The following is a 12,226-nucleotide window of genomic DNA, read 5'->3' on the forward strand; positions in this document are numbered from 1 at the left end:
ACTCATTTTGGTTCAGGGGCCACATACAGCCCATCTGATCTCAAGTGGGCCGGACCAGTGAAATAATTGCAAAACATCCTTTGACAACTCCAAATCTCCAGCTTAGTTTTTTTCAGTAGGCTATGCTTTACCCTTCAGCCTACATTTGTAGCCTACATAATCACAAGGGATATATTAGATTATTACACATTTATTCAGAGAGGCCAATGAAATTGAAATAAAATGCATTTCACTCTCATAAACAACTGGTTTATTTTTATAGTTGAGTGGATAGGCCTACATTTTTACATCTGACCACCTGAACCAACTCACCACACTAAACTCAAGTGGGAGCTATGAAGAAAGTTAACATCCTGCCTTAAAAATGTAAATGTGCAAATGTATGAAAAAGAAAATGAATTTAACAAACATAAGTTAGCAGTGCATGAGCAATACGATCAACTGATACGATTAGGTTACATCAGATCAAATAATTTTGTAGGCTAGGTGGCGGTGCTGTGTAATAGGCTATCCACCATAAAGGCCAGATCCTGCACCCATTCCGGGCATTTAAATTGCTACTGGTCTGCCTTTTTTCTCCAAGAACTGTCCAATTTCCTCTCGTAGTTCAAAGAAACGCTTGAGTACGGCACCTCGGCTTAACCACCGTACTACAGCGTGGTATGGTAAGCCAGACAGAATGCCATTATCACTAAGAAAACAGTCAAACTGACGGTGAGTCAGATCTCGCGACCTGATTAAATTTACAGTTTGCACAACCACACTTTAACATGATCCAAGTTTAGTGTTTTACAACACAACACTTCCTGGTGCAAAATACAATAAAATGCCCAAACATCTTGTCCTCCGTTTGCAGGCTGCACTTTGTCTCTGAATTTTGTCGCAATGCCTGCTTTTCTCCCGACAATGTAGCCAAACTGACAGCACAGGACCAGTCAACTCCGAACCTTTTTTTTGTTTTTTGGCTGCGCCTAGCGGCTGAATTGAGCATTTCGGTTATTTTTTTGAAAATTCATAACTCCTCACAGGAATGGGCTAGAGATTTTTTTTTTGTTGACATCGTCAGAAATTTATTCTCTACAAGTCTGGGCCGCATCTGGCTTAAAGGGAAGACAGGCTTATTTGGGACTTCTCTTCTTCACAATCCACATTCAAGAGGAGGAGGGGAACAACAACTGTGAAAGTCTGGAGCTGCTGACCTCTAGAATCTTTGCTGCTGACTACCAGTGTGGTGACAAACTGCTATCCTTCCTATTAACCCTGAAGCTGGTACCAAAGATCCTTTATCAACCGTCTGCTGGTACGTTGGATATTGAACGTTCTAAAGAATATCTGGGTTCACTGATTTCAACATAGAATTTTAGAACCTTACATTATTGCGGAACAGAATCTTCTATTAGAATGTTCAAAAAGCTGCTTCATTCAACACAGCACCATATTTCTCCATACAATGTCACAACATGCTTAATTAGAAAACATTTTATACAAATTGCTTGTTGACGTAAGGAGTTTTTACATTGGATAACAAACGGGTAATACACAAATACTGTGCCCCGTAAAGTATTGTTTTCAGTTGCTTTCTTCACACATTGTGAGGCATTAAAATAATGATACACTAATACTTTAAATCAATATCATGAATTGTAACTGCAATACAAATACCAAACTAAACAGAAAAAAACACACAAATACATAAATAACTCCTGAAGCTACAATGACAATGAACTGATGCATTCTATGCTTCTTGTATGTGTCTTATATGTGACACTTCTGTTTTTGGATTAGCTTACAAAAGTCCTAGTCCACTTGTGCAGATGTCAACAAAACAGAAAAAAGGGGAGCAGTTATGAAAAACAATCTCCCTCACAAATTGCACACACTGGCCACTGCACCTTTAAGAGAGAGATGAGAGGCGACACTGAGCCATGTCTCCGTCTAATTAGGCTTAAGGGATACAGTTAGGCCACGTTCAGAGAGCCCGCGGGGAGCTGACACATGAGACGAGACTACATCCCAGCCGAGCAGCGCCATCCTCACTGTCAAGTAATCCCATAGCCATCATCCACATTCATCGTTTTTCAGCAGCCAGGGATGGGCATGAAGGATGGGGAACAGGCAAAATTGTTAACAGATCCCATACTGAAAACATTTGACGACAGAGAAAAAGACGTTTGTCTTGTCATGGCATCGGATCTGACGCATATTTGGGTGTGTGATATTAAAAAGCTTAGAAACTGATCTGCCTCTCTGACCCAGAGTCCATATCCCAAATCCAACAAAAACATCTGCAAGCCTTCCAAGTAATAGATTGCAAAACTCAAAAATGTCCATTGTTGTCTTTCAAGTAATCTAATCTTTAGAAGTTTTGCAAAGAGAAAAAAAAAACAGCACCAGCTCTCTGCAAAAGTGAATGTACAATCAAAAAAAGCAATAGCTGCAAGTGGTTAGAGTCGACAAATGATGTGACTTGTATGTCCAGCTGTAGCGACTTCAGTGAACTGCCATCACAAGAGCAGTGTCCTGACAATGTTTACACGATGAATGGCAATTTCCAGCCATTCAGAAACCGAAATGGTTCTTAAGATCCTTTATCTGCTTCATCATATCCGAGATTTGCCCTCCCCTGTTGAAAACACAAAACAGTCACAATCTGTGATCAAGTCATCAGAAGAGGCGTCAAGGGCAGGATAAAAGTGGAGTCCGCGATCATAATCCCAACACATTTTTTGTTGAATTCAGCAAACTGCTCCTCATCGTCCTCTAGCTCAGTGTTTCTCAAAGTGTGGTCCGGGGACCACTGGTGGTCCGCAAGCTATCCCAAGTGGTCCGCGAGCAGACATGATAATATCTTGCAAGGTTGAACCAACTTGTATGTAAATCCAAACAGTTCTGCAACATGCCAATTAAGCTACGCCAGTTTAAATCATATGAATCCTCTGACACAAAAAGGAAGGTGAGGAGGCCTATTGTGTAATATACTGTTGAAGTAGGTTTACTCTTTCTTTTAGCTAGTGGTCCGTGAGGTTTTTTTTTATTGGTTAAGTGGTCCTTGGTCTGAAAAAGTTTGAGAAACACTGCTCTAGCTGTCTATGTTGCGTGTGCACCCAATACAGGCAGGTGTTTGTGCGCAGTGCTAGCTCTGTCAGGGGAACACACACAGCGGCTGAAACTGAGCCTGAGCAACTCCAGCCATCAACATGTTGCTTCAGAAGGGGTGGAATTACATTGGTTGTTTAACAACCTTTAGTGAGAATCACAGACTGTGCCTTTAAGAGAACTCATTCACACAGCCGTCAAGAGACATGATATCTTATTTACCACAATTTATAAACAGATTTTTATGGTTGCTTGCTTTCCTGATTTACCACTGATACTGTTGGGTGTCAGGCACAATTCTACTCACTGTTCCTTGAGAATCCCTTGGACGTGCTTCCGTTGCTGAGCATTCAATATTACACTTGATGTGGCTTGAGAAACTCCCTTATCCATTTGCTTCTTCTGGTATTCCATTTTCATTTTGACCTGAATAAAGTGGAAACATGTCTTTAAGCACCACACCCAGGTTGGTTGCCTTTACTGATTTATACTTTAAGCCACATGGTGGTGCTCACAACTTCAACAATTAGATGAAGAAGTTGTGCTTTTATTTTCCTGCTTTCAGGGTTCCGCTAATTTGGATAAAATATATAATACAAAAAAAACAGTGTGCTTGAGCAAAAACTATCAGCAGCCTGCATGTGCCTCTGGAAAACACTGCATACCTCTTTGGCGCCATTGCTCAGGTGATGTAACTGGTTGTTGACGTTCTGCAGCTCCTTTATCATGTCCTTCTCGCTGTTGGACAGCACTGGGAGCTGGCTACGCTGGCTGCCCATGATGCACTTCACTCTGGGAAAGACAGGGAGGGACGTCTGTGAGTCAACTGCACAGTTGTTATCTCACCGGTGGACAGAAGAATACTGTATGTCTGTGTGATGTGCTTGTCACTTGTGAACTATAAAAGAATTCTTTATAATATACGACCTTGTCAGCAAAAAATCTAAGCAACAAAAAATCGGGGAAAAAAAATACATCTTAAAGATTTACATTCACATGATGGCCTTAAACCAAAGGGATCGATTCCACAACAGTGATCTTCCAGGAAGTCATTGTACAAATCCTCCATAGTACATGGAGTGCTTTGCCTTCTCAAGTGTGACAGACCTGTTAATGAGGGCCTCCTGTCGGTACTTTGCATCTTCATATTTATCAGCCAGTCGCTCTGCTGTCTCCCGGAGACTTCTCCTATGATAACGATAATAGGCATGGTGAGAAGTCAATCTGCCAATATGTTTGACATTGTCTCACTTGTGCAGAAAATGTTGCTAATAGAAATTACGCTCCACAAACCTAAATGAACAGGACACGCTTTCATGATGCCATGCAAATATCCGCATCAGATCATTAATGGTCTGTCTTATGAAGAGCCTATTTTTAGCAGCAGTTAGATGTAATCACATTATATGAGCTGATTTGATTTTCAGATTGGATGCACACAGTAGAGTGGTCTCTCCTGGCACACATGGCTGGTCAGGCTTTATGGGCAGTCAGCTGGCATGACATACCTCTCTTCCCTACACAGCGCCAGGTCCTCCAGCTGTTTGTTCTTCTGGGCGGTCAGAAGCTTCATCCTGCCAAACGCCACGTAGCAAATGACACATTCCAATCAAAACCCACAGGACCACATAAAGCATTTTCATTTTCTCATTTAGTCTCCCTCATGTAGCTATCTGAAAGGCAGGTTATTCTTGACTTACATTGTTTCTTTAGAGTAAATGTCCATCCATCTAAGGTCACTGACAATGAATGAAAATTGCTTTTTTGGCAGCTTCATAAACAACATACAACAACAAAGGTAAACTGGTATTAGAAAACCCCTTTAAGGCTACACTATTTTTGCAGTGAGAGGCCTCTTTTTTCTTTTGTTTTGTATTGGCAGTAAGCCTTTGGCTTGCTGCTGAAGGGCACTGAGTGTCTTGCGTTTTTGCAAAAGCCTTAATGCGCGAAAAACCCGACGTAGTGAGAACATAGTGCACCTCACGCTTTACAAGCGGCAAAGTGCGTCCTGTCTGATCGCACCCTAATGCAGCTGTTTGAGTGTGGCTATCTGCACCCTAATGCAGCTGTCTAATGCAGCTGTATGAATGTGGCTATCTGCACCCTAATGCAGCTGTTTGAGTGTGGCTATCTGCACCCTAATGCAGCTGTTTGAGTGTGGCTATCTGCACCCTAATGCAGCTGTATGAGTGTGGCTATCTGCACCCTAATGCAGCTGTTTGAGTGTGGCTATCTGCACCCTAATGCAGCTGTTTGAGTGTGGCTATCTGCACCCTAATGCAGCTGTATGAGTGTGGCTATCTGCACCCTAATGCAGCTGTTTGAGTGTGGCTATCTGCACCCTAATGCAGCTGTTTGAGTGTGGCTATCTGCACCCTAATGCAGCTGTTTGAGTGTGGCTATCTGCCGTGTGTGGTGAACGTGCTCTGACGCCGCACCTTCGCTGCATCTCGTCGCGAGCCATGTCCTGCTTGAGGATGTACTCCTCCCGGAACACCTGGGTGGCCCTGCTCAGCAGCTGCAGGTACTCCTGGGCAGGCAGAGCCTCGTCCTTCCCTCCCGCCCTGCGCCGCCACACAACACAGAACAGAGCTATGGACAAGGAACCCATGCATCACAGAACAGAGCTATGGACACGGAACCCATGCATCACAGAACAGAGCAATGGACACGGAACCCATGTATCACAAAGAACAGAGCTATGGACACGGAACCCATGCATCACAGAACAGAGCTATGGACACGGAACCCATGCATCACAAAGAACAGAGCTATGGACACGGTACTTGTGCCGAATTGAAATAGTGATGATGATGATGCCATATTTTACCATCTCTTAGCAACACACCACACCACACACCATAACACACCAAACCACACCACACACATGAGGATAGACCTGCTAAGGACCTTCACGCGGTCCTTCTACGGAAGCCTTAGAAATACAACTTGTGAGTTAATGTGTTAAAATTTAATGGATTCTGATGGGCTAGTTAGTATTTCTAATGTGCACACCATCATTTTGAAAGTGGTGCCCTACAGTATCATTCCTAATGACGTTATAGTTATATTGTGCAGTGTGGACATTGCTATTCTTATGAGATAGAGTGGCATTCATAGCTTCACATTCATAGCGAGAGAGCAGTGATTTAATAATGTCACATTGGACAGTTACTGAATAAGTGAATGGAGTAGGTTGAATGTTCAGATTAGCATGTAATTGGAGGACAAGTGAGCAGACAAATGATTTGGCACATACAGCCTCTCGTGAGAGTGGGGCTGGTAGAATATACCCATGGCCGTGGTTACCTGCACTTGGTTTCCGGCCAAACCTCAGCTGTGGGTATATCCTTCCCCAACCTCACTCTCACTCATGCCATGTTGCTTCAACTCATTTTTAGTGGTTTTGCTTTATATTAAGATTCCAGCATAAGTTCTTTCACAAATCCATAACAAGGGGAGGTGCTACACGTTCTAACCTGAGAGCAAGTGGCTTGGCTGCACTCCGCGCCAAGATGTTGCGAATGTGCTGCTCAAATGAGTCCTCAGCCAGTCCACGTAGGGGAGAACCCCTCGGTCCACTCTCTGAGACGGAACAGAGCAGGGCAGGAGACGCTGGTCGAATGGCACTCCTGAGACACATGACACAAACAAACAAATAAACAAACGAACAAACAAACAAACAACAAACAAACAGTAAACAAATGCTACCCGTGTAAAATGGGCAAACAACGACTCACAATAAACAACGACTAACAATAAACAAATGATATCCATGTAAAATGGGCAAACAAGACAAACAAACATTTAATACCCGTGTAAAACGTAAGTAAACTAGACCCCACTGCCCAGGTCTGTGGTCAGCTGGGACTTACAGCAGGGGAAGCAGGAGACACTGGTAAGTGCTGGTGATGCAGATCATGCAGGCGTCCAGGGAGAGGTACGACAGGATCCAGAAGCCCTTGATCGCCGCAGGCGGGCTGGACCACGGAAAGGACAAACCAGTGGGGTAAAAACACAGAGAACAATGCATGGCCAAGCCACAGTCACTGCTTTTGGCCTATACTGGACAGGACGGACAAAGGAAAGTGCTCCACTACGGGCCAGTGAGATGATCTCAGTTGGCTCAGCTCAGCCATTAATCCCCAGAGCCTTGGGGCACCAACCTGCTGTTGAGGGGCTTGGTGCACAGGATGTGCTCCACAACGCCTCGCTGCTCCGCGGCCAGTTCCTGAAGGCTGTCTTTATTCTCTTCTCCTTCACAGAGAAAACAGGATTTAATGCAGAAGAATCCTGGTTCCAAATCCCCACCTCCCACACACACACAAAAAAAAATCTAAGTTTAAGCTCTTATCAACTTCAGATAGTCAACTTTAAAAACCTGGTGTGAATTTCAGATACTGCATGTTCCATTCCTGACTTCAGCAAGCAAGCACACCTCTAAAATGACCACTCCAATGACCATGTCCACAACTGACACCTGAACCAAGGGTCTGACACATTAAACTCACCAGACTCAAGGAACTTGTGCAGTTTGTTGACCCATGTGAGGCCCACGCTATGCACGCCCGCCTCATGTGTACAGTGGTATCTCTGCTGGCAAAGAGGGTCTGTATGAAACAACAACAAATCATACAACTGTATGACACCGTCCGTTAGAATGACAGGTCTGATTTCACTCATCTGATTTCAAATCAATGTTTCACAAGTATCCAAATGCAGGACATCATGCAATGAGAATCATGTGTTCTCCATCTTGAGAGAGCAAAAAAGCACTGCCCATCTCACCGATGTATAATCGGAAGGGACAGGTAAAGTCTGACTCCACGACTTCCTTGTCCTCCACAGGGCCAGATGTCAGGTTGAGCTCCAGCTCTATGCACTCAAACACATAGAGTGACGGCACGGTCTCCGCAGCCCTCGACCATTTGGCCACCACCTGGAGACAGCAGTAAGTCATGTTAAGAGCAGCACTCTGCTCTTTACGGGCCAATAGGATCTGAAAGGGTCGTTCACACCAAAAACGATCCAGGGATGTAACGGTATGAACATTTAACCTCACGGTTATAGTGATCAAATTTATCACGGTTTTCGGTATTATCACAGTATTTCTAAAAGTGTGTTCAATATGTTCAGAAAGCACTGATAGGCCTACACAATCTGATAGTTTCAAAAAGTGTCCCATTCACTTTTTTCTTCATGTTTAATTGGCTATGTGCTTATAGCTTAACTTACCCTACCATAACTTGGAGTTTGCTATTTCTGTTATTTGGATCTAATGAGTAAGACCAAAGTAAGCGTTCAAAATAAAACTTTAGGCTACTGTATTCTCCTGATAACGTGAGTGGAATGGATTTAATGTGGACGCGAACATAAAAAGACGCAGAGTGGCTACATGATACAGTGCACATTTTGCGGTGAAAATGTTCCGCCTTTTAAAATCAGGTGTAGCCTAATCCGAAGTGTAGTTAAAACCATCAATTAAGCAACAGAATCAGTAGGGTACCTGTTTTGTTTCATTGTACCAGGCCTACTGTATGTCAAAAGCAGACTCGGATGAAGCTGGGAAGGATTAAACACACGGTTTCCACACCGCGGTAATCAACCGTGATAATTATGATATTTGAAAAGAAAACGGTAATTGTTATCGTCAACATTTTTATCGCGGTTTACCATTATACCGGTAATCGTTACATCCCTAATCACGGCAATGAATTATTATCCTAGCTAATATGAATGAGAACACGTCCACACATAAACTATTATGATAACAACATGAAGAATGATATCATCATTCAGAGTGATTTTAAGAACGCTAAAAAGCTGACGGACAGCTCAGAATCTGTGGAATTTAAGACATCACATTCAACAACACCAAGAGAGACTTTCCCTATCGTTTGCCAGCGTGGACGCTCATATCGTTATAGTTACAGTAATCGTCATAGTTATCGCTCTTAGTCTGAACGGCCCTTAACTGATACCCAGTTATAGTTATCGCTCTTAGTCTGAACGGACCTTAACTGATACTCAGTTATCGTTATAGTTATCGCTCTTAGTCTGAACGGCCCTTAACTGATACCCAGTTACTTGCTCTGTGGCAATATTCTCTGATTGCCATGTGTTTAAAGTTTGGTGAGGTCACTCACGCCCCCGTCCTCCTTGTCCTCTGCCTCCAGCACAACGCAGTGGTAGAACATGCCTGTTTCCGTGGCGATGACCAGAATGCTGGGAGAGCAGGGTAGGCAGAGTAAGGCGCACGCGTCGTGCCCATAGTTGTCCTCAGCTGGAGGATACATGGGCAGTGGGCCCAGGATCTTTCCCAGGTTACCGCCACTAGATGAGAGAGACAATAGCAACACCTGACTCCGCTAATTCATCTGACTCAGCTACTTACTACTGAGCTCAGGCATTTGCAAGTGGATAAGATCACCATACAAACAAAGACGATGGATAACGAAATAGAGAGATATTGAAATTAAACATTTTAAATAGCAATAGAAAAAGCAAAACCATCCTGATCTGATACAGAGACAGTATAGATGGTTTAAGCATATAAATACTCAAAGAATTTAGCCATATTTACAAACAAAGTCCCTAGAACGGAGAGCATTACCTGTAGGTTAAAGAGATGTAGCTCAGATAGGTCTCCCCATTCTCATAGAGAATGTACAGGGGGTAGACGTGCACCTCCCTTGTAACATGCTGGCTGGACAGAAGTTCAGTACTGTCTGCCAGTGGCCCAAAGTCAAACGCCACCGCAATCTCACCGAGCGAGGCTGCATAAGAACGCCTGGAGGAGAGAAGAACAGTGATCATCCCCAACATGGCGTCCATGCCACTGTTACTGTGTGCATGCCAGTGTATTTCTGAGTACTGGAATAAAGATATATCTGATTAAAGACTTATCGATCTGATCAAATCAGGTACAAATCTGACCCTCGTGTATGTGTCCAGCTGTCATCTTCTGTCTGAGACACACAGAGAACCTTAGCTGGGCTCTCAGGCTGCTTAAGACTGTAACACCTGTGGGGGTGAGGAAATGGAAAGTCGTCAGTCAAAAACCACTGAGGTTTATGTGTTCCCCATGTAGGTTTCTCTGGTGAAAAGGTATAACTATTTACTGGTATAAAAAAGCTCTACATTTTTTTCAAATTGGGATGAGTTGTGACAGGCAGAACAAATAAGTTATAAATTATACTTTAATTGTCCTGAAGGAAATGTGTTCTCTGTGTTTATTCTTTGTTTACCCATACCCATGTACACACATACATACACACTCTCACACATACTTGGAGCAGTAAGCTCACTCAGAGGCCCCACACACTAGGAGCACACATACACAGCGAGAGCCGTGGGCAACCCTTAATCCGGTAGCCAGGGAGCAGTTGGGGGTCAGGTGCCTTGCTCAAGGACACCTCATCTATGGTTGTCGATGTGGATGTGGGAGAACGCTGTTCAATCACCCCCTCCCACATTTTTCCTGCCAGTCAGGGATCGAACTGACCCTTCGGTCACAAGTCCGATTCTCAAACCAGTAGGCCACAGATGCCTCTATTCCCAATTCCAACCTATTTCTGTCACTTTTCTCAGTAACAGTGGATCAGGTTATCACCAATCAATCCTCTCATGTGTGGACCTCATTGCATTCACCTGATTGTGTTGTCGGAGGTCAGAAGCACCAGGTGGGGCTCCTCTGGTTCCCCTGGGTACCAGGCAGCCTGCCGGAGACTCAGCGAGACAGAGCCGGCGAACAGGCTCTCCGCCACGGCGATGGAGCTACCAGATAGGAAACACCGAAGTTTCAGACCAATCTGATCAACAGGCTTCAACACTATCTAAAGATATGCTTCCAGTCAGAGATTACTACACTCTTATGATAATGTCATACTGATCAGTACAGCCAATAGAGGCTTTAAAGATGCAGTCTGCAAGTCTGGAGAAAGGTTGTTGATGTGTATGTGACCCTTCGGCTGAAAAGTACTTTGATACAACTCCTGTTTACAGAGCCAGGGCAGTGTACAATCACTGACGTTTTGAGCATACATACAAAACAGACAGAAAGAGTGAAGAGTAATTTTCTTTTAGTCAGTGTGGTCTGATAAACTGTAGATTAGAATCATGAGTCCGCCTTTAACCCTGCAATCCCTTTACAGACAGGTCTATAAACATAGCCTACTTGTAATAACTTTAAAGGCACGTTTACAAACATTGCATGAATATCTGAGAAGAGAAACAAAGCCAAGCCAAACTGAATTGTCACAGCTTACTTGCAGTGGATCTCAACACGTCCTCCTTCAAATTCCGACTTCTTACCCCATCGCTGAGGGAGCTCAAGTACTGTAGCGCCCCTCTGACCAATGAGGGCGACCTGCGACCGAGTGGGGCTGAGAAGTACCTCATGGACATCAAACTGCGGAGGACTGACGCACATCAAAGTCTGTGTAATGAAGACGAATGCCGCTAAAGTGACATTTTTCCGATCTGTCAAACGTACATATTATAAACGCACTAATCATAAGTTAAGTTGGTAATCTTAAGAGAATACATTCCATTTACTACTGTAACGATCAAAGTAGATTACATTTAGCAACATCAAATAGGTCTAACCAACTAGCAAATTGACCATCATTAAAACTTTGTTATAACATGTTATAACTGTTAACCTGTTACACTACGAGATGCAAATTAAAACACACCACTAAGGATTTATTATCTTCAGTTGCACACAGAGTAACAAGTCGTCGATGTGTATGAAACAACTTTGAACTCTTGGCTAACCTGGTATTTTGCACTGTTCAGCCCCTCTTCAGAGTTAAGTTCTCCTAAATTTGTTGTGTAGAAGACACTGTCTACATTATTCCAGATGAAGAAATCTCTATCTAGACAGAAGGTAAGATTATTGGAAAAATTATTTGAAATGACTTGGTCTTCTAAATTAACATTTTCCCGTATTTTATTGAAGATATCATGGTCTGGAAAAGCATGCTTCCACAGCTCTCCAGCAAGCGCCGCCATGTTTGATGTAGTTGTCGCTTAATGATGACGCACGACACATATCCAATTTTTTTTAATACACTAAGAAGCGAGCTTAATGTTCCTCAAATTGTTTAGAATGAAATTACGAGATTAC

The 12,226-nt window shown here is 43.3% G+C and overlaps 1 protein-coding gene across 1 annotated transcript; it reads right to left on the reverse strand.

The window, feature by feature from the left end:
* Positions 1 to 606: 606 nt before the first annotated feature.
* On the reverse strand, positions 607 to 12,111 carry nup88 (nucleoporin 88). The gene is made up of 17 exons (XM_076274265.1): positions 11,875 to 12,111; positions 11,364 to 11,533; positions 10,747 to 10,872; positions 10,033 to 10,119; positions 9,710 to 9,886; positions 9,243 to 9,429; positions 7,885 to 8,035; positions 7,608 to 7,706; positions 7,263 to 7,353; positions 6,972 to 7,076; positions 6,576 to 6,728; positions 5,535 to 5,660; positions 4,605 to 4,670; positions 4,204 to 4,284; positions 3,762 to 3,888; positions 3,404 to 3,522; positions 607 to 2,623 (listed from the first exon to the last, which is right to left on the reverse strand). The coding sequence occupies exons 1-17, from the start codon at positions 12,109 to 12,111 to the stop codon at positions 2,560 to 2,562; spliced, it is 2,166 nt and encodes a 721-aa protein (XP_076130380.1). The 3' UTR covers positions 607 to 2,559.
* Positions 12,112 to 12,226: the final 115 nt, after the last annotated feature.

Source organism: Alosa pseudoharengus, unplaced genomic scaffold, assembly GCF_046254945.1.
Source record: "Alosa pseudoharengus isolate Yale_2024_CS ecotype anadromous, Long Island Sound unplaced genomic scaffold, YU_APseudo_1.1 YU_APseudo_1.1_scf_8, whole genome shotgun sequence".
NCBI classification, from domain to species: domain Eukaryota; kingdom Metazoa; phylum Chordata; class Actinopteri; order Clupeiformes; family Clupeidae; genus Alosa; species Alosa pseudoharengus.

Excerpts from the sequence above, each read along its gene's own strand:
- nup88 (XM_076274265.1), bottom strand. The coding sequence starts at position 12,111 with ATGGCGGCGCTTGCTGGAGAGCTGTGGAAGCATGCTTTTCCAGACCAT. Across the intron at positions 10,873-11,363 it reads CGTGTTGAGATCCACTGCAA|CTCCATCGCCGTGGCGGAGA; the intron begins GTAAGCTGTGAC and ends CCTATCTGGTAG. Across the intron at positions 2,624-3,403 it reads CAAGGGATTCTCAAGGAACA|GGGAGGGCAAATCTCGGATA; the intron begins GTGAGTAGAATT and ends TGTTTTCAACAG.